Source organism: Megalobrama amblycephala, linkage group LG3, assembly GCF_018812025.1.
Source record: "Megalobrama amblycephala isolate DHTTF-2021 linkage group LG3, ASM1881202v1, whole genome shotgun sequence".
In the NCBI taxonomy this organism is placed as follows: Eukaryota; Metazoa; Chordata; class Actinopteri; order Cypriniformes; family Xenocyprididae; genus Megalobrama; species Megalobrama amblycephala.
The window spans coordinates 61,294,228-61,321,098 of NC_063046.1; the positions used below are offsets into that span (position 1 = coordinate 61,294,228).

Here is a 26,871-nt window from a genome sequence, read left to right on the forward strand (position 1 = left end):
CCTTAAACCTGAGGTTTCTGTCAAGACATGATATTTCAGTAAACTGTAGCGCTTATTGAAACACTTTGAAACTGCTAGGACGCATCACAAAGCCTTGTTTACTGAAATCACGTGACTGTGGCAGTTTGACACACGCTCCGAATCACTGATGCAACACAAACGATTCATTTGAGTTCCAAAGCTTCACAAGGCACGCCTCAAAAGGCACCCATCTCTGGTTTAAACCGTTTGTATGTGTGCGCGTGTGTGTGCGTATGTGGCGTCACTCACGTTGTCAAGTCTGAGTACCTCTATTCAGTCAAGTTGAATTTAAATTAAATTTAAAATTTAATTAAATCAATTTGTTTAGTTGCCTATCTCTACTTCATGCTAATACTTTGTTCACCTGACTATCCCTATGCAGCCAAGTTGAATTTGGTTAAAATTTGAAAATTTAATTAAATCAATTTTGTCTGTTTAACTTTCCTTTTAGATTTCTAAATCTACTAGGAAATTCTAATTTTATTTTGTTCAACTTCATTCCTCCTCTACGTGTCATTTTATTTCCTTCACTTTCTTTCTATATCTCTGTTTGGCCAAGTTGGATTTAATTAAACTAAGCATTTAATTAAATCAACCTGGGTATTCACATTCCCTAGGTCTAAAGGGACCTTCTGTTTTTATTTTATTTTATTTTTATTTTTTTTGTGTTATTCTACTATCACCCTCTTCCCTTTTTCTATAGGATTACAGTAGTTCTAGAAACTGTTGTTTCCTTAATGAGGCATAATGAGTTATAGGTTATTACTACGCTAACACCTATCTCTCAGCTCCCCCTCCTCACTCCTTAGTGCTGAGTACATGAAGTACGGCCACCGTCCAGTGCACTTGGGGCTCCGGAAAGGACTAGAAACTCTTCCAGTTGTTTCTTCTCCTTTCGACCTCAAGGCATCTGGTCTTTCTCTGTTAGTCTAGAGATTAGGTCACTTGAACCAGTGACACCTGCTTAACCATATCTCCTAGCAAGACTAAATGGGTAAAAAAACCTCTTTCCTTCCTTTCCCTTTTCTTATTTCATTTTTTTTCTCTCTCTCCCTCTACCAGTTTGTTCTATTCTTTTACCTTATGGTGATAATTTCTGGAAAGGAATCATCTGTACTCTGAGTAATAGTTTAATGACGTGTACCAGCCCCGTCATCAGTCAACACAGTTTACAGCTGTCATCCAAGATAGTTAAACACCTTAGTCTCATGCTGGCTTCCCCCACTTCAGCTAGTCACTCCCTATACGGCCCACATAGCTGTACGAACTTGCATTTGCCTGTGCTATCTCTTTCTCTCCTGTCCCCATAAGTGTGCCTGTCTGCCCAGTACATCCAGCCCTGCCATCCAGGACCCCCTGGAGACCCAGCGGAACAATGTGATGGTTGCCCTTCAGCTAAAGCAGTCAACAACCTGCAACCGCAGAGCAAGGGACAGCGAGATCGGCAGCACCAGCACACACGTGACACCTGACCTGAGCCAAAAGGAGCTTCAATTTCTCCGTAGCCCATGCTCATACGGGCTTCCAACAGGAGGTAATTGAACGAACGCTGCAAGTCACTGAGTTCCACAGAGAACCAACCCACTCAGCATGAGAAGGCACAGGACAGATGCAAGAACCATGACAGAGCAGAGCAATTGAGGGAGGTCACCAGTCTTCAGGGGGCTCTGACAGCTGTTGAACTTCGCCAGTCAAAGAACGTAAAGAACTGTTTGTATTTAAAGAGACACTAAAGCGCATGCAGAGCTGAAACCCAAACACTGACTCGGCAATGCACCAGTGTGGGAGACGAACTTGTGGTGGTCCAAAAAGAACTGAAACAGTCCTACCAACTGCAAATGGACCACACCAAGCACCAGCTCCCCCAGCCTTATACAAAGGGGGGAGGGGCCAGAGCCTGCAGCTTAGGAGACCACAGCACCAATGCCAACATAATAGACATTCCCTTTTGTTCCAAAGTCCCTGACTGGTGTGATCCACCAAGACAGGCTCTCTGTTCCAGATCACACCCCACCAGATTCACTATGAGTTTTGACTTAACAGCCAGAAAAACTCCAATTAGACTATCAGCAGCTGAAGCCAGTCTGCATAAAGGATTTCTCAGACCCAGAAGCTTGAATGCAGATTGAGTGCTGCCCCGACACCAAGCAGGGCAGATCTGAAAGTCCCAAGGTTACTGCCACCGACTCAGACAAACCTGGAATGAATGGAGGACACCAACAGGACCTTTGCCTCCTACAACAGCTAGTCACCCCTTTGGACAGCACCACCTGCCCTCACACAGTGCCACTCATGTGACCTGACACAGAAGGCCTGTAACACACAAGGCCTCTCAGCAGGGGGTTCTCAAGACCCCAATGACTTTGAACTGCCAACGCAGTGCTTTACCCATAGCTTCTACAAAGGTTCCTAGGCAGCATAGGGCATAAAGCTTTTAAAGTAGATGAAAATGTGTGTTCGCAGAAATGCAGGAGTCTGCAGTAGGAGTGGAAGGAAACCTTGTGTGAATGTGTAAATCTCAAATGCTCATGACTATCCACGACGAGCTATTTTGAAATATGACACTAGATTGAGCCGGTTAAGCCAGCATGGCCTAACGCCACTCGCTTAAACCATCGTCCAACTAAAAGTGTGTTTAATAATTGATAATTCCGACATGACGTTTGACAACGTTTGATTCGCATGTAGATCGATGGTGCTGGCTTGTTAGATGCAGATAAAACTATAGCTTGAAGTGACACCTCTGCCGTAACAGAAAGAGTCTTAAGACATTTTAGCATATGTTCAAATGGTGTCAGTGTAAAGTTAATCTGATTTTAGCGAAGAAATCCTAATCTCAGTATTAGAGCGTAAGCCTGTGTTGACGAAGGAATCTCAACTCAGCGGCATGTAAACTGTACCAGAATTGATTATTCTGCTTTGGTTGGAGAAATACCAATTGCAGTATTGCTTAACCTGTTTCTGATTAATGAATCTCAGTACAGCGTTATATAAATGTAGATTTGGGTAATGCTCCCCTTTTATAGTTAAGATTGATGTCATTCATCTAAACTTTGGCTGCATCTACAAGCATAGCTACCTCTTGACCAAAACAGTGTTTCACTCGCTGAAAGGAATATCAGTATACCTGCACAAGACGGACTTAACTATATATGCTTAAACAAGCTTGGACTTACAGCAAACTGTGTAATTACCCTTTAAACAAGTACAAGACGTTGTTTAAAGTAGAGAGAAGAGTTTACATGAGTAAAATTTGCAAATGCCAAAACATATTTGCATTTTACTAAATGTAATATCAAGTTTTTGAAAATCTGAAAGTATAAGCGTCACAATTTAACTGTACGTAACTAGTTTGAAATGAGCAGACAGTCTTCATGAACTGTTTGAATTGCTGTGGTGTGCATTGGTTCCCATGACAACGACTTGTCACAGGAAGTGCTAACTCATCACCTTGTGATGCCATGGTGTAAACAAACCAGGCTAGGTGGCTAAGCTAACCCCACCTAGCAACCCTTCCGCTCAGGCTAAGCTAACTAATAGCTTCTACAGTTAGCGGTTAGCATCATTTATGTGAAGCCTTTAACTACAGCTTGTGTGTATGCAGTGTGAACTGATCTAAACCCATTCTGCTGTTTTAGTCACTTCTTTAAATCTTTTTATTGATTTTAATTATAATAGCAGTCAGCTATTAATTTTTACTAGTATTATTTCTTTCATCTTTGTGATTTACTTACATCTTCCTTTTTTTCTTGTGTGGTTTAATTTCCCAATATAACCACAAGCAACTAGACATACTCTCCTTCTTGATTTTGTTTATTTACAACAGTTGCTTCAATTTTATGAGCCAGCTACAAAGTAATCTGAACAATTACTAGGGCATAATTGTGAGCACCACTAATAAGCAGAATCTAATAGGAAAGCTCTCCTCTTCCTCTCCCTTTTTCTTTCCTATTTGTTCAGAGGTCAAGCCTGTCGTGAGCCATCAGTAAGAAATACTAAGAAATAATTTGACCACAAGAACCATCTTAAGTCATTTGTTAAACCTAGCTGTATTTTATACACCTGGCTGCTCACTGTGCCTTTAGCCCTAAATTCTGTTTGATCTTGCAGTAGTCTCTTGCCCTTACTCTCACCACAAGCGTGCCTAAATGTTGCAGATGCTCAGCCTAACTAACCGCAGAGCCAAAAGCAACTGGACAAAGATGGAAGAGAAGTAAAGGCAGATGACTCAAACCAGAGGTATGGTCACAATGATCTGACTGAAGTCAACTTCTTCCTGGCCCACATCCTCACTGTTTTGAAACAGGAGGTGAACAACCTCAAACTCCAGATCACAGAGACTCGCAAGGAGCTGATGCATGCTAAAAGCCACATAGACCAGCTAGAGATGGAGGCTCGGGACAGACACAAGGACCCTGACAGAATAGAGACACAGAAGAAAAGCCACAAACTGCAAACGGCTCTGACGGCTGCTCCGCAACGAGAGCAGCTGGAAAAGGCAGCCAGAGAAGACGTGGTAAAAGAACTCTGTCACAAATAGTCACTGTTAAAAATAGCTAATTCTGAACTCTAGGACAAAGATGACAGGATCAGGACCTGTGAACGTCCTCTGGATGTGTCCAGACCTGGGACTGAAGCTCTGACCCAGCAGCTGGACAACACCAAAGATGAACTTGACATGGCCCAAAGAGAACTGAGACTCTCTTGCCTGCAGCAGAAGAACCTCCCCCAGCCAAGCACAGAGGTACAGAGAGGGGAGCCAAAGCCTTCTGCTTGACACCTCATCAGCCAATTTCCTGAAATCCTCTAAAGCTACAGAAGGAGAAGGATTAAGTCAGACAGACCCAGGCACCAGACCTACCACAGGGAGAAGCCATGGATGGAAACATCCTCTTCCTGCAGACACCGCATGATCTCCAACAGCAGGTAGCACAAGGGCGACTGGACATGCCTGCATCGAACCTGTAGGAGCTTCTAACGCTAGTAAGGAGCCCCATGAACAGTACTTACTTGAGAAGTACTCAGAAGCACAAGCTTCTGACCACTCACACAAGACAACTCAGACCTGCTCAAGTCGGCGCCGCCACCAGAGCAGAGGGACACAGCAAACTTCAGACTCCTTTGGACTGAGAGCAGAGGTAACAAATGCTTCTGTCATCAACCCTAGGTCAGTCTGAAATACTCTTCACACTACAAATCCCATAAACTCTTCCTGCAACCACCTGCTTCATGGGTGTCCGAATGACAGGTGACACTGTCATGGCACCTGCAACCTCGACACCTGCTGAGCAAGCTCAAAGCCCTGAACCTTGCGTTGATTCCTGCAGCACCAGCTCAGAGAACTTAGCTTGCCCACGGTCTGCATCAACGACCACCACTCCAGGAGACACATACAACCAGGGCCCATCACAGCCTTCCAACCTTGTGTGTCAGTGATGTGTCTGATCTTTCTGCACCTTCAATGTCGCTCACTGTTGCCATAAGAGAGACAACAACGAGCGAAAGGGGGGGAATTATGTAATGACTGAGGCAAATCAGACACAATTATTGGTTAGTTAACCAATAGTTTTAAGCTTACTCTGGAGTCTGTCCCCATCCCCGGGAAGTTTTCAGTTACAAGTTTATTGCGCTGAGGAATGTGGTTGCTGCATGGAGAACAGAGTAGAGACACAGAAAATCTGCATCTTCCCTGCATTTTCCACACAGAACACAGACTCTGTGGCATTAATGTATAGACAGACTGTGCTATAAATGATTCCTTCTCAGGAAATGGTATCCATTATTACTGATGTTGTATTGTACTCATTGTATTTACATGTTTGATGATTGTTAAATGTTATGACCTGCACGGTAACTTCAATCATGCCATGTTTAGTGTCTATACGTTCGTAGCGGGAAGATTTAAATGTTTGTGTATGCGGTACATCCATACCTGTGCAACACATCGGTATTAAAAGAATATTTAATAGTTCTGATTCAAGAACTCAGCTTGTTAACCTTTCTGGGTTGTAAAAGCCCTGACAGGAGGGGTGTTGCCACCCAGAATTACAACATCTTCATTGGTCCGGTCAACAACTGAGAGGTGTGACTTTGACCAGAGGTTAAAAACCAGCGAACAGTGCCACTCCCTCTCTTTTTCTCCTTGCTTCTGAACGACCGAATCGATCTCCTTGCGGCCGGCCTAGGCCAGGCCTGCAAGGCCTGTAGGCCTCGGCCTACAAACGAGCCATGTGCTCCTCATCCCACATGGAAAAGACTGGCAACAACATCGGACTGAATCACCCAAGATCTCTCCTCAGATGGCAGAGCCGATGCTCCTCAGCCTAAGGGCATCTTGCAAGTATCGTACATTTTAACACTAAACAGCAAGTTAGTATTAATTTGTAAGACTTACCTTGCTATTGCTGAAGAAACTGATGATTCCTTTCCAGATTGCCTTTGACATTTCATGTAGCTCTAGTAACAGCATCTCTTCCGGTTCAACACTATCATTACTCATTCTGACTTGCGTGTGTGTGTGTGTGTGTGTGTGACCCTTTATGTATGTTATGTTATGTGTTTGTTAGTTTAGTTATGTGTTTGTGAGTTAGTTAATAAAGATTGTGCACAATACACGTTTGGTTCTGACTCCGTCTGCTAATGAATTGCCTCTTAAGTGATAGATCCGGACTACGTGAGTAGTACAGTACAATAAGAAATATTATTTTTCCATAACTTGGAAATTGACATTTCTTAGAATTAATAAACAATCAACACTGAGCGTTCACTGGACGAACAGGTTAACTGATTGTAATGTTAATTTTAATGTAGCTACGTCCAGTTAATCTGATTAACGGATTTGCATATTCATAATTAATCATAATTAATAATCATAATGAGTTATGAATAATTATTAATATTTCCCCTTTGAGTTAATTTTCGCTACATATTTGAGTCCCTCAATTGTCCTCAGTGTGAAAAAAAATGGACCTCAAAGTCATACAGTCACTGCTGGAAAGGGTACAAATAAGCAAAAAAAAAAGATTTTTCTGAAGAATATTTTCTGAAGAATATCCCCTGTTCAGGACAAACAAGGGACTCAAAAAACAGTTGTACATCGCCCAGGTAACGACACACAGTATTAAGAACTAATGGTTCACATACTTTTGAACGGGGTTATTTTAATAAATTCATTATTTTTTTCTTTGTGACTATACATAAAAATCTTTTATGTGAAATATCTTACTTAGGACAGTACTAAGAAAACAACGTGCTTTTTGTATGATCTCTCTTATTTTGTTAAAATTATTTTTGCAACTGTATTTATATGCTATAATATAAGCATTTTAACTTTATTAATACTTATATGCACCATACATCTCTTTGTTTTAGCACACTGTCCCAGAGAATAAAGTAGGAGCAGTAGTGGCCACACTTACAGTTATTGAATCACCTACCTGGTCAACCAAATATCAGATTATTAGCGGTGACAAGGATGGGTTTTTCAATGTCAGAACTGGACCCAGCCAGCTAGAGGGCATCATCACCACTGTAAAGGTACTGTGTGTTGCTCATGTGTTTGCACAGGTGATTGGTTGTGATGATGTACCTTTTAGTAAAAGACATTTTCTTTTCCATTCAGCCTCTGGACTTTGAGAAGAACAAGCAATACATTCTGTCTGTGATTGTTGAGAACAATGCAAAATTTATCTATTCTTATGTCACTACCACTGCCACAGTCACTGTGAATGTAGAAGATGTGAATGAGCCTCCAGAGTTTATTCCAAAGGAGAAGGTTATTTACAAACCAGAAGATTCACCGGTTGGTACTGAATTGGTTACTTATACAGCCACTGATCCAGACATTGGAAAACCACAGAAGATAATGTAAGAAATGTTGCAAATAATTTTCCCCTCCGAGATAATCAAATCACTAAAATCTTATTATTCCATTTTAAAATTCTCACTGATTTCTCTAGAGATTTCCAGATCTCGTAGAACAATAAAAATCTCATAGAGTTGTATAGATAGATTTTTTTAGTGAATTCAAAGACATTTTATTAATAATGAATTCCAATTATCAAACAGCCTCACTAGCAGTAATAACCACTGAGAACCATCTTAGCAATTGTCTAGCAGCTACAGGTAAAGGCCTATATTCATTCCATTGTCAAATCTCTTCTACCCAGAATTCAAACTACAGCATGCCTTTATATCCATTGACCTTTAAATGTTTTTAAACTTTGTCAAACCAACTGTTCTTGCTGAACATTTCTAGTTTTAACCTGTATGTTTTGTTCCTTCCAGGTATAAAATTGTCAATGATCCTGCGGGCTGGCTAAGTGTAAATCAAGACACTGGAATCATTAAAGTCAGGAAACCTATGGATAGAGAATCTTCCAGTGTCAAAGACGGCAAATACAGAGCTATCATTTTGGCAGTGGATGATGGTAAATTGTGTTCCTTTTCAGTCTGTTATGTTTTACATTACGTCAGAACAGACTGATGAATGGGGTATCGTCTGAGAGCCAAATCACCTTTGAGTGGTAACAAAACGAGTTGGATGAACAAAACGTGGATGATTAATGTTCTCACTGTGGGAACATGACCATCTCATTGTTGAGATCAAGACTCAACTAGCTAGACTCGACTTGCTAGACGGCTACTTTGGCTGGTGGCCAGGGTGATCTGAGGGTAACAGTCTGGGCTTCCCCGACGAGACAGTTTCCTCGGACCACACCCCCCTCACGAACACCACAAGCCTTGGAGCTTCCGGTTGAGCTTGCTGGGCCCTCTCACCAGGGTCCCAGCATCTCATTCAGGGCTCTAGCAAATGACCAAATGTTGATCGCTGCATCACAAGGTGGGCTTGAGTCCTCGGGAGATGAGGATTCGGCTGCGTTGGCTCCCTCTGGGACGCCAGCATTGCCCGAGTCTGATCCCTAATTGATGGTCATGCTTTCCTGGGCAGCTGAGAGTATCAGGCTTGAGTGGAACCCTCTACCCTGTCCTGAACACTCAAGGCTGGATAATTAATTCCTGGGGGCTGCATGCGCTGATCGCCAGCACCCCCCGCCGGTTCCTTTCTTCCCGGAGGTGCATCAGGAAGTTGCCAGTTCCATTAACTGTTAGTTAAGTTAACTGCCTGAAACCGTTCTGGTGCTACCTCTGCCTTCACTGCCCTAGATGGTGGGGTGGCCAAAGGGTGTGTGGGGATACCCCAGTGGAGCACTCGGTTGTGATGCAATTGTGTCCTAAGAGTGGCCTCATTTGGCATGGTGATCCCAAGCTCCCATCCAAAGCTTGTAAGTTATCGTCTGTTCCGCCTTGCTGCCCCACTCTGGGTACGTCTGTAGTTCCTCTGACTTGGTTTCTGGGAGCTAGGTTACAGCTCTCTAGTCCATCCTTCTGGCTCATCCAAATGATCAGGCTCAGCTATACGATTTAATTTGCCCGGTGTCCCCCCAGGTTTTGGGATGTTCGTGCTACAATGGTGGGCAAGAATGCTTCTATCATGTGCACATAAAGGTGCGATAGAGCCAGTTGACATGAAGTCCAGCTTTCACAGCTCTTAATTAGTACCCAAGAAAACAGCTGGCCCCAACGCATTTTCGAATGCATTAGTCCGATGGATTGATCAACCTGAAGAACGCATACTATCATGTCTAAGTTCTTCCTCAACACAGAACGTTTCTTCAGTTTGTTTTTGAGGGGTAGGCATATCAGCACAAAGTTCTGCAATTTGGGTTGGCTCTATCTCCCTGCGTCTACAAGAAAGTTGTGGAGGGAGCTCTGGCTCCTCTCAGGGAACAAGGTGTCCGTATCCTCAACTACCTTGACGACTGGCTGATGCTAGCTCACTCTCGAGAACTTATGAGCGAGCATGTGCAGTCACTGCAGAATTGCCTGAGTCAATTCAAAGGCAAGAGAGTGGTTCCACTGAAACTATTTCAGAGGCTCCTGGGGCATATGGCATCTGCAGCGGCGGTCATACCGCTCGGGTTGTTTCAAATGAGACCGCTTCAGCACTGGCTTCACGGCCGAGTCCCAAGATTGGCATGGCAACAGGACACATTCTGAGTGACCATCACTCTGGCCTGCCATCAAACCTTCACCCCCTGGCTGGACCCCTTGTTTCTACAGGCTAGAGTCAGTGTCCAGGCATGTTGTTGTGTCAACAGATGCCTCTGCCATGGGCTTGGGTGCCATGTGCGACGAACATGCTGCATCAGGCTCCTGGACAGGACCCCAACTTCAGTTGTTAGCAGTACGACTTGCTCTGCACCGCTTCAAGGCCCTGCTGGAGGACAAGCACATTCTGTTCCATATGGACAACACTGCGACCATAGAGTACAACAACTGTCAGCGTGGTCTACGCACCCGTCACATGTCGCAACTTCATCGTGCCGTTCACATCCCTGCACATCAAATGTGCAGCCGACGAGCTCTCACGACAGCAGTCTCGCCACAGGGAATGGAGACGCCAACCCCAGTCGGTTCAGCTGATTTGAGAACACTTCAGAGTTGTCTAGGTACACCTGTTTGCCTCTCCATACAATTTCCACTGCCAGTTGTTTTACTCCCTGACTGAGGGCACCCTCAGCATGTATGCTCTGGCACACAGCTGGCCACAGGGTCTGCACAAGTATGCGTTTCCTCCAGTGAGCCTTCTCACACAGACAGTTTGCAAGATCAGGGAGGACGAGGTGCACATCCTCATGGTTGTGCTTTTTAGCCTGGCAAAACCTGGTTCTCCAAACTCCTACTCCTCATGACAGCCCCTCCCCCTTCTTACTCAGAGACGGGGCACCCTCTCGCACCTGCGTCCTGATCTTTGGAACCTACATGTGTGAGTTCTGGATGGGTCATGGAAGGTTTAGGTACCTTGCTACCTCAGGTGATAGCTACTATTACTTTGGCTAGAGCCTTGTCTACTAGACACGTCTATGCTCTGAAGTGGAACCTCTTTGTCACTTGGTGTTCTTCTCATCCGGAGGACCCCTGGAAATGTCCGATTGGGTCAGTGCTTTTCTTTCTTCAAGAGGGGTTGGAACGAAGGCTGTCTCCTTCCACCATTGTGGCTCACCATGATCCGGTTGATGGTAAATCTCTTAGGAAGCACAACCTGATCATCAGGTTCCTGAGAGGAGCTAGGAGGCTCGATCCACCTCTGCCTCAACAAGTTCCCTCTAGGGACCTCACAGTGGTTTTATCTGCACTGCAGAGAGCTCCCTTCAAACCTTTGCTTTTAGTTGAGCTAAAATTCTTATCTTTGAAAACTGCGCTCCTGATGGCTTTGGCAGGCATTTTCAAGCATTTTCAGCTGACGAAGTGTGCCTGGAATTTTGGCCGGCCAACTCTCACATTATCTTGAGACCTCGGCCTGGATACATGCCCAAGGATCCCACCACTCCTTTTTGAGATCAGGTGGTGAACTTGCATGGTGCTCCTTTGTCCAGTACATTATCTTCGCACTTACATAGACAGAACTCAGTGCTTCAGGACGTCAGACCTCTTTGTCTGTTATGGAGGCTAGCAGAAGGGAAAGGCTGTCTCCAAGCAGAGGCTATCCCACTGGATAGTGGATGCTATTGTCTTGGCTCATCAGGCTCAAGACCTGTCATGCCCCCTAGGGGTGAGAGCTTACTCAACTAGGAGTGTAGCTTCCTCCTGGGTGCTGGCGCATAGCGCCTCACTAACAGACATCTGTAGAGCTGCAGGCAGGACGACACCTAACTCATTTGCGAGATTCTATAATCTCAGTGTAGAGCCCGTGTCCTCTGTAAACTCACCGCTTCAAGCCAGTAGACAGGACCTGCTTGGTGTCAATTCACTTGCTGTGCCATTCCATTCCACGGTCTGGATGTGCGCATGCTATTTTCCTCAGGTGAGTTCCACAGTCCGAACCCTGGGTTCCTCCAGCACTGTTGATGTCAAATACTAGCATGGATGCACTGTCAGTCAGCTCCTGTGTCAGACTAGGTACTTCCATGTGTTGTGATTCTCCTCTCTGGGCAATCCCATATGTGTATTGCATGGTAAGTCTCCCTCGACATCATGTGTCTTTCCCTTGGCAAGCCACTCTTGCTGTCTCGGAAAGTGAAACATATCCACCCTGCGGGCTGGCAACCTCCGAGATCTTCCATATCTTCCATATTCCATCACCACTATGCTGGTTCATATGTGCTTTGTAAGACCTCATATGAGCAGGCAGCCTGCATTCTTCCAGCTGAAATATGCTACCCAGTGCATTCTGTGTTAGGTATAGCCCTTTGCTTGCACTATCACTTACGCATTTTACTGGAAGACAGCAATTGTGGCATTTTGCAAGGGACCCCATTCGTCTGTTCTGACGTAATGGCGGATGTGACCAACTGAAAGGGAATGTCTAGGTAACGTATGTAAAACTCGTTCCCTGAAGGACTGCTGTTCCACTGAACGGTCACATGGCTTAGCTCCTCAACAAGTTACTCGTGCTGCTACTTATACATATACCCACACAGCGGGGCAGAGCTCGCGATGCAAATTTCGTATCCAGCGTACCACTGGCTCGTTTTGTTACCACTCGAATGTGATTGGGTTCTCAGGCGAGACCCCATTCGTCAGTCTGTTCTGATGTAATGTGTCCGTTCCCTCCATCAGGAATGAGGGTTACATTCGTAACCTAGATATTTCCTTTTAAGAAGATTTCTTGCTAGCATAGCCTTTTTGTAATGTCTGTGCTTGCGTTCAGGTGATGCTCCAGCGACAGGGACAGGAACCCTGGTAATTGAACTGGAGGATGTAAATGACAACGCTCCTGTCATCAATGAAAGGAGTATAAAAATCTGCAATCATGGTTCAGCCCCAGTGCTTCTCTCTATAATGGACAAAGATGACCATCCTTTTGCTGGTCCCTTTACTGTTGAGACCCAAGGAGAAACCAGTAAAAATTGGTCCACCATGATGAATGACACATGTGAGCAATTACTAATGTTTTAAGATTAATCTAATTCTTTCATACGTTACACATTGAAATATCTGTCTGGCTTGGTATACATGTTTAACTATTATAATGTGTCCATTTTAGCAACCGGTGTCTTTCTGAAACCGAAGTCTACATTGAAGGAGGGTGAATACAATGTTGTCCTGAGAGTTTTTGATCGGGAGAGGCTGTTTCAGGATAACACCATTCAAGCAAGTGTATCTGACTGTGAAAAAGCTTCTTTCATGGCAAGCAATACATTCTGTCTCCGATGATTTATCTATCAACCCTTTCCCCATTTCTGCTGTGAAGAAGTAGTAGTAATAATAATAATAATAATAATAATAATAATTCATTACATTTACATAGCACTTTATATATAATCTCCTCAAACACCATCAATGTGCACATCCACAGCCATAGTGTGCCTGACACGCCAGCTTTTTTATCTAGTTTTTTATTTCCATCACTTAATCATTCTTTTTTTACATTTGCTGAACATTTTCACATTTATTATATTTACTATATTTCATCGTAATATTGCTGTAATCATTATCTAAAGAATGTACATCCAAATGGTTTATTATATATTTTTTTATATATTTTTTTTAATTGCTTTTCACATTTTAAAATTTCTTAGTTCTTATGTCACAACAGATCATAAAACAATTACTGAATATTTTCTGTTGGTTTATTACAAGATTCAAAATCACAATTTAACTTTTTTAAGAACTTTAATCTTTATTCACCTTATAAAATAATTGGCTTTCATAATGTTATGAACATTAAACTTTCTAATTTGCATCTCTTGTTGTTCATTTGAATACATTTGACAGTGAATCATTTAGTACATTGTGTGGAATAAAAATAAAAAAATTCATAACTAACATTTCTTTTTCCTTGCAGGAATAACATTTACATGCTTTTGAAACCTAAATGTTTTCAAAAGCATGAAAACAAAAATGTTAGTCACTGTGTGTCTGAATCATGTCCAAAAATAATAAAAGTAAAAATTATACTTAGGGACAGCTAGAGAACTATCTAAATATAATAGCCCCATGATATTGAGTAACCACAAACTAATAAACACATGATTTTGGCAGATCTTGCTTTGCCTAGTAATATGAGATTGACTTGACATTGATTAGCTGGTTTAGGTGTGTTTGATTAGGGTTGGAGCGAAACTCTGCAGGACAGTGGCCCTCCAGAAACAATTCTGCCCAACCCTATTCTAGAGGGAGGCATTTAGCCCTACTTAAAACTCCAATTAAGAACATCACAGAGGGCCAGGTCTGTAGTGTGGCGCAATTCAGCAATGCTTTAGGAGACTAAATATCAACATGATATGGGTTTATGTTGATATTCAAGATGGCACCGTTGTTCGTGGCTGTCTGTCTGTTGTCTGTTCTGTTTGTTCTCTGTTTAAGCCTCTTTGTGACTCAATCCATCTTTGCACTGTTGGTCTATGATCGCCAAACGCACCTTAACATAAGGAGTACTGTTGAAGTTTTATCGAGCACGGCTCTGAAGGGATCCTATTCAAGTTGCCCACCTCCACATTTCCTAATGTCTGCTTGCGCCGTTCACTGTGGGATTTCCCTGGAAGGAAACGCCGCAGATGGAGAGGAAAGTGGGGAGGAACTGCAGTCAATCTAAAATTATGTTTAGCGTGTCTGCCTGCACGCTGTCCCGATGTTTCTGCGTTTGGGCTTGACAATGGCCGTTTTATTTCGTGGTGACCACTGGAGTGTGTCCAGCACTGTCTTCAGCCTGTGATGCCGAATGCCTTACATGACTCTCATCTGTGTAGGCCTTCTGTTTGTTTATGACAAGGAGGAATTAACCATGGCAATCTCCGTCCACTGAGACATGCAGTACAGCCAGTTGGTGATCCAACGCGAATCAAGATGGCACTGGTAAACGCTCGATCTGTGGTAAACAAGACGTTTATTCTACATGATTTTTTCACTTCAGACGATCTGGATTTCTTGTTCGTGACTGAGACTTGGCTGACTTGTGCCTTCAAACTGTACTTTTATAAACTTTCCAAGATCTACTGGAAAGGGTGGCGGGTTAGTATCCATCCACAGAAGCAGCTTCTGTTGTCTGTCCTTAAAAACGGAGATGTTTTCCAGTTTTGAAGTGCAAATGTGTTATCTGAAGGAGGACACAAATCTGGCGATTGCTGTGGTTTATCACCCACCAAAACTAAATAAGGATTTTATCAATGATTTTACCAATATTTTAGGTTTATTGTTACGAAGTTTGACAGTCTTTTAATTGTTGGTGATTTTAACATTCATGTCTGCTGTGATACTAATCCCTTAGCAATGGATTTAATCTTATTCACTCTTTTGATTTAGTCCAAATGGTTAAAGCACCTACACATGCACTGGGCCATACACTAGACCTGGTATTGGTACATGGTCTTTCTATCTGTGATCTTGACATTTGTGATTTATCTTGACATTTGTGACTTTTCCGATCATAAGCCTGTAATGTTTACCTGCTCTTTTTCAGGTCAATTTTCTAAAGCGAAGAAGCGGCACTCTATTCCCGGATGCTTAGCTCTACATTTAGTGAGGATTTCTCCATACATTTTAAGGAGGCTTATCAGCTGCTTTCACCTGACTGTTCCTCCAATAAATTAAATACTGAAAAGCAACTTATTTGGTTTAACTCCACCTGCACTGACATTTTAGATTATATAGCTCCTTTGCAGCAAAAACAACAAAAACCTAAGGCTGAACCATGGCTAAACAACACCACACAGGAGCTGAGACCAGTTTGTCGGCGTGCAGAGCAAAAGTGGAAAAAAGATAGACTTCATGTGTCTCTTGAAATTCTATGTACGTCTATGACTAGTTATCAAAAAGCTGTTAAAGCGGCTAAATCTAAATACTTCTCAGATATTATTGCTAAAATCTGTCATAGACCTATGATTCTTTTTTCCACTATAAACTCCACCATAAGTCCTTTGGTTGATATTCACTTTGATGAGCCAACTTTAGCTTGTAAACGTTTTCTTAGATACTTCACAGATAAAATAATTGACATCAGACAGCTTATTACCTCTTCTGATTGTGATCCCTCAATCCTGGCCTCATATGTCAAGCCCTCTGTCAAAAATCTTGGTGTTGTTTTTTGATTCTTGTTTTTGAATTTTGATAAACAGGTAAATGCAGTAGTCAAATCTAGCTTCTTTCAGCTAAGACTCCTTGCTATAAGGTTAAGAACTTTTTAACATTTGCAGAGTTTGAGAGAGTCATACATGCATAGGTATCAGCCAATCCTATATCAATCGCCTACAAACAGTCCAAAATGCAGCTGCTAGACCTGCTAGAATGCGCAAATATGAACATATCACGCCAGTCTTACTCTCTTTGCATTGGCTGCCAGTCTGTTTTAGAATAGAGTTTAAAATTTTACTCTTTGTTTTTAAGGCTTTAAATGGACTAGCTTCTTCCTATCTTACAGACCTTTTGAGTACAAACACTCCAGCTAGACAGCTAAGATCATCCAATCAGAATCTCTTACTGGTCCCTAGATCTAGGCTGAAGACAAAAGGTGACCGGGCTTTTGCCATAGCCGGCCCTAAGCTGTGGAACAGCCTATCGCTATCTATTAGATTAATCTCTTCAAAATCGCTTTTCAAAGCAAAATTAAAAACCTATATCTTTGAGAAGGCATATAATCAATGAGTTCAAATGGGCTTTGCCTAACCATTAATTGCTGTATTTGTGTCTTATTTGTGTCTTGTCTTGTCTTGTCTTTTTTTTTTTTTTTTTTTTTTTTTGACTGGCATTTTTTTGACTTACATCTCTCAGCAGGTCAGCCTGATACGTCTGCAAAACAGCCATTGTGTGTGCAGGGCACCACCAGCCTGACCAGCTGCGGCATACGCTTTGCCAGTCATCCACGAGGTCGTCTGTAATGGCTTAGATGGCAAGATCAGATCCTTCAAAGAGGACGCCTCAATCTGTGAGAGATAGCTACCCAGGTGAAAAAAAAGTACACTTCTATAACGTGCTCTATTTTCGCGCACTAATTTTGTACTTAATATACTAAAAATTATTCTTTAGTACTTCTTAATATAATCGTAAGAAAATCTAAGTGTACTCAACTGTGCTATTTTGAGACACCATGAAATATGAACTAAAATGTGCTTTTAATATACTATCTCTGTATTTAAAAAATGTATTTAGTTACCACTTGTAGTACACTATGGGTTCAAATGTATTATAAGTGAAATCTAAATAATTTTTTAAATACAGAAATCTGCAAAAATGTCTACAATTCTGTGTTTTTCTGTCAATATGGGGTGCTGTGTGTACATTAATGAGGAAAAAAAAATAACTTAAATGATTTTAGCAAATGGCTGCAATATAACAAAGAATGAAAAATTTAACGGGGTCTGAATACTTTCCGTACCCACTGTATATAGTGTTTTTCATGTGATGGAGTGTGAATGACAAAAGAAGATGTGGTCATTGAATGCATTTTGTGTGAAAGCAATGAAAAATTGTTTCACAGTTTGGTCTGCATAGACTTCTGTTTTGCTGACTGTGAAGAACTTTGATAATGCATCTTCAGTTTTGATCTAAAAAAAAACTGTAACCACAATGTTCAAAGTGTTCGTGTCTGCATGTGTGTGTACTTGTTTAATTTACATTGTGAGGACCAAATGTCTCCACAGAGATAGTAAAACACGACATTTTGACAGAATGTTTTGGAAGAATTTGTTTAAATTAAAATGTAAATGTTTTCTGTGAGGGTTGTGTTTAGGGATGGGGTAAGAAAATATCATTAGCTCAGTGTAAAAACATTATGCGAGAGAGTCTAAATAATGATGTGTGTGTGTGTGTGTGTGTGTTTATGTATGAATGAATTAAGCATTTAAATATTGCTTTTATAATGTACTCTTATACACCTAAAGTGCTTTATAATCATATCAGGGGTCTCTCCTCACCCACCACCAGTGTGCAGCATCCGCATTTACACAGTTTATTACCACACACCAGCTGTAGGTGGAGATAAGATAGAGTGATAGAGCCAAGTCAAAGGATGGGGATTATTAGGAGGCCATTATTAATAAGGGTCAATAGAGAGAATTTAGCCAGGACATTGGAGTTACACCACTGTTCTTTACAAGAAGTGCCATGGGATTTTTAATGACTGAGTCAGAACCCCAGTTTGACGTCTCATCCAAAGGATGGTGGTTTTTACAGCACAGCGTCTCTATCACTATAGTGGGGCATTAGGACCCACACAGACCACAGTGTTAAAACACCCCTGCTGGCCTCACTAACACTTATGGTGTGCGTGACACATCATTTGCATTTTGTGAACATTCAGCAGGATCAAGAACAAGAGATAAGCATGAGGTTTTGAAAGAGTGGCTAGCAGTGTTACACATGTGATCAGTTTGGTGTTTTTTGTACTAAGAGAAAATGTACACTTTACGTGCAGAAGTGCACAAAATGTGATATCATTCTGTTTTGAATGTGTTTTATCAGTTTGGAAAGTAGTGTGTTAACATTTGACAAAAATGCTGCAAATATATTTCAGGTGGTGGAGTATGAATGACAAAAGTGTTCATGGGTTTTAGGAGACGCGGTTCTCACAGACTTCTGTTTCGCTGACTGAGTTTTGACAGTGGATTCAGTTTTGACCAGTGCGTGTAACCAATTGAAAAAAAGGTGAGAATAACAGTTTGGCTGAGATTCATATCATGATGTTAAAGCAGACTGTATATAGATAGTAAACTGCTGTTCTGACCAGAATGTAGTGTGTAGGCAAATAACAGTAAATAATGTGCAAATAGTGTAAATGTTTTAATTTTTCCAATCTTTGTCACCATTAGTTCAACACTGTTCAAAAGTACTTGCAGGTAGTGTAAATTTTTAATTTATTTTCTACCAAATATGTATTTGCAAGCACATTACATCACTGCATATGCCACACCCTTAAACAAAACCCGCCCCTAAAATGAAAATGTGCAACTCAAGCAAATAAATAGCTGTACAATCTTAAAAACCATTAGGGCAGTAATACCTGAATGACCTTTCGTACCATTTTGCTTCTAATGGAGACAATGAAGATTGTGCGATTGGGAGTAATTATTCTCCTCTGTAAGGTAGGATTTTATCTGGGGCACTTTCCAAAAATCATCATGTTCGGAGAATACTTATGTTTATTTCTTGGTTGATTGGGTTGATTTTATAAAAAACGGCTTTTGTTTTTTTTCTTTGTTAAATAAAGGTCATATTAAAGCTTTTTTTTTTGTAACTACCTCATCTTTTCAAATTCCTTTCAGAGATTTTACTGATTTGTCCCTGATAAAAAACATGCAAAAATCTAAAATATTCATTATATAAGCTATATTCTAATAAGTGCGTACACGTGATTTCTGAAACTATTGCTCCTTTTCTCTAAACTCTACAAACAAAACCCCCAAAACACATTTTAACTCAAAATGATGTTTTTGCTTCAGTCTAAACCAAATGATTATCCATGTACACACCAGCTAACTAATGTAAAACAGCACACAAGTCTTTTGGATGTTTGGTGTGCGCAGCTGTTTGACATCACTCACTGTGCACAAATACTGCAGATACTGTATGCATTTTTTCATTGTTTATCTGAACTTAAGTTTAACAGTTTTGAAAAAAAAAAAAAAAATGTAAATGTGCAAATTGGCCAGTAGGTTCATAGAGTTTTGCTGGTGTTTGTGTCTGAGTGAGAAAAGAATTGATGAAATTTGAAAGATGTCGTCATTAAACACATTTAGTGCCAAAGCAATGATAAATGATCCACAGTTTATCCCACATAGACTGCTGTTGTGCTGGAAGTGATTAAATAATCAAAATACCTTAAATTTCAAGTATATATACACATTACATAAAGAAGTTTAATGTTTCAATTTAGGTCTTTTTGTGTGAATTTGCTTCATGTACTCCTGGCTTTGAGACGGAGTTGCTGGTGTTTAAAGTGCACAGAGATCACCTTCACCAAGGAACAATACTAGGAAGAGGTAAGCTGCGTTCACAAATCACTTTAAATAAAACACTGAAGCAACTTAATATTGAGAGTTTGTTTAAATATTTTTAGTATTTGGCTAAATAATCTCTCTACACAGTCTTTTTAACTGTGGACTATAACAGTTATAAATTGTATTCACTCTACTAAATTTGTTTTTGTTGTAGCTCACAATGAGTGTTGATTAGTGATGTTAATATCAATGTTTTGTCAGTAGCTGATGCTATCAGATCATGGGTGTTCGTCATGCTCAAGCCACATTTAAAAATTTTTTGAATTGCTCACATTGCAATGACTTTAAATGTATCTTGTTCAAGACTCGCATCTTTATGAGTAAATGAGGAAAATCAGCCATCCGTCACAGTATGTGACCATAGGAGGAGGAAGGCAGGAGAAGCAGGTTTCAAATAGAACTCAAAGGTTTAATAATACTTCAAAAAGGCAGGTAGACACGTACAACACACAACAGTGACAGGACAAAGAGTGAACAAAACCCAGGAATACTTAATAGGGATGAGGGAATAAACAAGACACACCTGAAACAAGGACACTGATCAAATCAGAAACCACGACAACTAACTAAAGGCGGGAAAACTAAACAAAGGAAGACATGTGACAAACAGAACAAAGTGTAAAACAGACAGACATGTGACACCATCACTTGTCGCACTAGTTCTGCTGCTGTGAGGCGTTACATGAAGCAGGATCCTGAGGATCTGATGTTGAGCTTGAGGCTATAGAGAACAAGATGGATTTCTCCTTTTCTTTCTTGCTCTCGCCGGACTGTCTGCAGTGTGTTTCTTAGTGGAGTTCACACATGAGGAACTATGGCAAAAAACGGTAGCTTGATTTTTTTGGTTGGAAATTCGGAAAACAGATTCTCTCACTTATTTCTATCCCAGCCAAGGAATGGGCACGTGTACTCTGGGTTCAGGCCAAATTGTGAGTTCGGAGACCTCCCCTCGGACAGCACACCAAATACGCATATTATATTCTATATACGATTAAATGTAAGTGCAAGCTTGTGAAGTTGAAGTACTGGTACTTTTGCAAACACTGTTTCAGACCATCATCACACCTGGAGGGTGTTCCCATAGCATCAGCTACTGACACAGCGTCTTGTTCCTCTCTCAGGGAACCAGGTTTACATATGTGACAGGATGATTTATTGTGCCAATTGAATCTCTTTTTCTTACAGTAATTTTTAATACATGCGATGGAAGAACAGGAACGCTCTTTCAGTCCTCTGACAAGCGGTTTGCTGTGGACACTGATGGGACTGTAACACTGAAGAGACAAGTCACTCTTCATGAAGGTCACAAGGTGTTTTCTGTGCACACTTGGGACTCCAGTGGCAAGAAGCACACGGTGTCTGTCAGAGTCGAGCGTGTCCACCATCATGAGGACCATCACATGGACACGGTCATGAACATCTCCTCTCCACAGGTACAAACAAGATCCTTCAAGAAACTGCTGTCAGTACAGTACAAGACTGACCTCTAGTGGACATTTCAGTTTTTATGTGTGCTATTTTACTATGAACATATTCAATGATCAGTTTCTGTACATGTTTAGGACTAATTATTGGAGGTGTGTGAAAAACTCATGAAATGTCCAATCCCTGCTGGTGAATGTAATTTGTCTCAGCCCTCTCTGATCGTTCTCAAACACAAAATGAGTCTGATGATGTTTTAGTTATGCAGATCTGAAGCCTAAAATCTAAGATTACCTTAACTTTTACAATGTTTTATATTCTACTCCATTTATTATATGTAATAGAATAATGTACAGCCAGTATGTACCAGTAATGTACCCTAAACTGGTTTATTACATAAGGACCCAAACGTTTACCCCTCCCCGTATATTAATACTGTTACAGTCAGTAGCTGTAATAAACATTTTGAGATGCAAAAATGATCCAAATATTTGACGGCTTGTGTGCTGTATTAAATTGTAAACAAAAAATGTTTTGTGCTCATTGTATTTTACTAACATTCTCAGATGGAATCTCACTCTAATGATCTGGTTCTGACGTTTCCAAAGTCTTCGACGGGTCTAAAGAGAGCAAAGAGAGGTTGGGTTATTCCTCCATTCAATTTACCTGAAAATAGCAGAGGTCCTTTACCAATAAAGCTGGTCCAGGTGAGTGAAAGTCATGAAGGGAATGTACAAAATTAAGAGAAAGAGATTTATCTGTTTTCAAGATTTTTTATTATTGTAACTTATTGCTTTCTGTATTTAGATAAAGTCAGACTTGTCTTTAGAAGCTCAGATGGCATACAGGATCACAGGTGAAGGAGCAGATCTGGACCCTAAGGGGATTTTCACTATAGAAAGATTATCAGGAGATCTGTTTGTGACTCGGACACTCGACAGAGAAACAAAAGCTTCATACAGAGTAAGATGATTTTTAGTTTAACTTTTAAAATCAATATTTAGTTCTTAGTGTATTTCAGTGTTGGATTGTTCATTCTTAATTCTTTGAAAGCTAAGAAAAAGGCCTGGTTCCACAGACAGGGCTTAGACTAAACCAGGATTAGGCCTTAGTTCAATTAGGGTATTTTAGTAGTTTTTATAAACATTCTGTAGAGAGAAAAAAAAAAAAAAACTTTACTGGTGTTCATCTTGAGACAAAACAATGGCTCTGACATATTTCAGTATATGCAAGTTAGTTTCAGTTAAAAAGGCTCAAACATGCATTTTAGTCTGCGACTAGCTTAAGCCTTATCTATGAGACCAGGGGTGAAAGTATAAAGTTTCAGATAAAAATTTCTTGTGAAATGGCTTGACACAATTTTCTTTTCATATGTTTGCAGAGACTGTACATTTTTGTACTTTGTACATCTACTAAGATTTAAGTCAGTTTTAAGTCTGTCATTCTGTCTGCTGTCATGCTGTATTTCTTCTCCTGTCTTTAGCTTGAAGCTCATGCTACTGCAGTTGGTGTGAATGTAGCAGAAAAGCCAATGGAAATTATTGTAAATGTGATGGACCAAAATGATAATAGGCCTGTTTTTACTCAAAATCCATTCAGTGGAAATGTTCCTGAAGCTGCTGAATAGGTAGGTGTATGGTGCAGTTTCTCAGTGAAATTGTTTTTAGCAGTTTTTCCCCAAATGCCTCTTCAGCTCGTACCACCTAATCAGTCTTTATTCTTCTCTCACTGAAGGTCATGAGTTTATGACAGTCACAGCCACTGATGCAGATGATCCAGATACTGACAATGCTGTGATCAGATACTCAATTGTCAAACAAGATCCAGAATCACCAAATCCAGAATCACCAATGTTTCAAATCAACTCTGTTACTGGAGGAATTTGTGTGAATTCTTTAGGTTTGGACAAAGATGTGAGAAGTTGAACATGAACTAATAATGAACAATGCTTTTACAGCATTTATTAATCTTTGTTAATGTTAATTAAAACATTTACTAATACATTATTAAAATCTTGTTAACATTAGTTAATGCACTGTGAACTAACATGAACAAACTGTATTTCATTAACTAAAGAAGATTAGTACATTCAGTAACAAATGTATTGCTCATGGTTAGTTCATGTTAGTTTATACATTAACTGATGTTTAACTAATGAACCTTATTGTAAAGTGTTACCAATGGTTTTAAATGATTTTATATAAGCAAAGTCATCAGTCATCTTCTCTTTCAGAAATGGCCCAAATACACTTTGACAGTTGTTGCTGCTGATATGGAAGGAAGAGGTTTGTCAACCACTGGCACAGCTGTTATTACTGTGACTGACAGCAATGATAACGCACCTCAGTTTGATCAAACCTTGGTAATGTATATTTATATATTCAGAATATTATAATAGTGTTTTAACTTTATTAATACTTATATGCACCATACATCTCTTTGTTTTAGCACACTGTATCTGTCCCAGAGAATAAAGTAGGGGCTTTAGTGGCCAAACTTACAGTTACTGATGAAGATGAAGAGGGATCTCCCGCCTGGTCAACCAAATATCGCATTATTAGCGGAGACAAGGGTGGGTTTTTCAGTGTCAGTACTGGACCCAGCCAGCTAGAGGGCGTCATCACCACTGTAAAGGTACTGTGTGTTGCTCATGTGTTTGTACAGGCGATTGGTTGTGATGATTTAACTTTAGTAAAAGACACTTTCTTTTCCATTCAGCCTCTGGACTTTGAGAAGAACAAGCAATACATTCTGTCTGTGATTGTTGAGAACGATGAGCCGTTTGTCGGTTCTTTGGCCACTTCCACTGCCACAGTCACGGTGAATGTAGAAGATGTGAATGAGCCTCCAGAGTTTAATCCAAAGGAGAAGATTATTTACAAACCTGAAGATTCACCGGTTGATACTGAATTGGTTTCTTATACAGCCACTGATCCAGACACTGGAAAACCACAGAAGATAACGTAAGAAATTAAGTTTTCCCCCTCAACACAAACCACCAAAATTTCATTATTCCATTTGAGAATTCTGACTGATTTCTCTAGAGATTTCCAGATCTTGTAGAACAATAAAAATCCCATAGACTTGCACTGATGCACTTTTTTATGGAACTTGAATTCAAAGTTTGTTTCTTTGTTTGTTTGTCAAACATTTGTCAATCTTCTCTTGCACTAGTAAACACTGAGAACCATCTTATCAACTGTCTAACAGCTACCTATCAAGACCTATATCCCTTCCAATGTCAAATCATTCTAACCAGAGTTCAAATTATGGCATGCCTGTATATCCTTTTAACTTCAAATGATTTTAAACTTCCAGGCAAGACTTGGTCAAATAAGCATTAATCAGAATGAGCTTTATTCACCAAGTGTGTACAAACAAACAAGGAATTTATTTATTTTTTTATTTATTTTTTTTCAGGAGATTTGGTGCATACATACACATACATACACCGATCAGGCATAACATTATGAAGTGAATAACACTGATCATCTCTTCATCACGGCACCTGTTAGTGGGTGGATATATTAGGCAGCAAGTGAACATTTTGTCCTCAAGAAGCAGGAAAAATGGGCAAGCGTAAGGATTTGAGCGGGTTTGACAAGGACCAAATTGTGATGGCTAGACGACTGGATCAGAGCATCTCCAAAACTGCAGCTCTTGTGGGGTGTTCCCGGTCTGCAGTGGTCAGTATCTATCAAAAGTGCTCCAAGGAAGGATCAGTGGTGAACTGGAGACAGGGTCACGGGCGGCCGAGGCTCAGTGAAGGCTGGCCCGTGTGGTCCGATCCTACAGACGAGCTCCTGTAGCTCAAATTGCTCCAGAAGTTAATGCTGGTTCTGATAGAAAGGTGTCAGAATACACAGTGCATCACAGTTTGTTGCGTATGGAGCTGCATAGCTGCAGACCAGTCAGTGTGCCCATGCTGACCCCTGTCCACCACTGAAAGAGCCAACATTGGACATGAGAGCATCAGAACTGGACCACGGAGCAATGGCAGAAGGTGGCCTGGTCTGAGGAATCATGTTTTCTTTTACATCACGTGGATGGCCGGGTGCATGTGCGTCTCTTACCTGGGGAACACATGGCACCAGGATGCACTATGGGAAGAAGGCGAGCCGGCGGAGGCAGTGTGATGTTTTGGGCAATGTTCTGCTGGGAAACCTTGGGTCCTGCCATCCATGTGGATGTTACTTTGACACGTACCACCTACCTAAGCATTGTTGCAGACCATGTAAATCCTTTCATGGAAACGGTATTCCCTGGTGGCTGTGGCCTCTTTCAGCAGGATAATGCACCCTGTTGGAACTGATTTTTTAGTGCACAGAGATCTGTTACATCTGAAGAGCAAACAGGTTGTGTCCAGGATGAGAGGGGTCTGTGATGATTTTACCTGCCCGTTTCATCACTCTGGAGTTGTACGAGTCCTGAAGGTTGGGCAGGTGCACAGCAATTATCCTTTCAGCTGTCCCAAAAGTCTGCTGCAGTCTTCTTTTATAGAAGTGCACAGAACCGACTCAATAACAGCGTAGTAAAACTGTGTCATCAGAGCCTGTGGCAGATTGAACTTCCTCAGCTGGCGAAGGAAGAACAGTCTCTGCTGGGCCTTTTTCACAATGGAGTTAATATGATTGTCCCACTTCAGGTCCTGAGAGATGGTGGTGCCCAGGAACCTGAATGACTCCACTGCCTCCACAGTGCTGTCCATGATGCTGAGTGGGGGGAGTGCAGGAGGGTTTCTCCTGAAGTCCACAATCATCTCTACTGTTTTGAGGGTGTTGAGCTCCAGGTTGTTGTGACTGCACCAGACAGCCAGCTCATTAACCTCCTGTCTGTAAGCAGACTTGTCTCCGTCCCAGATGAGGCCTATGACTGTGGTGTCATCTGTGAACTTCAGGAGCTTGAGCTTGGGTTCTTAGGGATGCAGTCATTTGTGTAGAGGGAGAAGAGCAGTGAGGAGAGCACACAACCCTGAGGAGCTCCAGTGCTGATGGTGAGGGTCCTGGATGTGAGTTTTCCCAGCTATACTAGCTGCTGCCTGTCTGTCTATCAGGAAGCTGGTGATCCACTGACAGATGTGAGCACAGAGAGCTGGTCAGTTTATTCAAGAAAATATCTGGGATGAGCTGAAGTCCACAAATGGGATCCTTGCATATGTCTCTGGTTTGTCCAGATGTTGCAGGATGTAGTGCAGTCCCACGTTGACTGCATCGTCCACAGACCTGTTTGCTTGATAGGCAAACTGCAGGGGGTTCAGCAGGGGTCCTGTGATGTCCTTCAGATGGGCCAACACCAGTCTCTAAAATGAAGTTAAAACAACAGGTCTGTAGTAATTTAGTCCTGTGATTTTTGGTTTCCTGGGTACAGAGCGTTTGAAGCAGGAAGGGACTTCACACTTTACCAGTGACCTGTTCATCTGATAATCATTCTGCTT

At 41.3% G+C, this 26,871-nt stretch overlaps 1 protein-coding gene and 1 long non-coding RNA gene across 2 annotated transcripts in view; both read left to right on the forward strand.

The window, feature by feature from the left end:
- Positions 1-26,871, forward strand: part of LOC125265855 (protocadherin-16-like) — a 204,641-nt gene that overhangs the window by 128,318 nt on the left and 49,452 nt on the right. Inside the window, exons 7-9 of the mRNA XM_048186393.1 lie at positions 23,172-23,350; positions 23,671-23,799; positions 23,886-24,071. Of these exons, the coding sequence (XP_048042350.1) occupies positions 23,172-23,350; positions 23,671-23,799; positions 23,886-24,071 (494 nt within the window). The remainder of the gene's footprint in view (positions 1-23,171; positions 23,351-23,670; positions 23,800-23,885; positions 24,072-26,871) is intronic.
- LOC125265858 lies at positions 18,352-21,231 on the forward strand. The gene is made up of 3 exons (XR_007184360.1): positions 18,352-18,663; positions 19,892-19,997; positions 21,201-21,231. It is a non-coding gene; the product is annotated as an uncharacterized LOC125265858 (long non-coding RNA).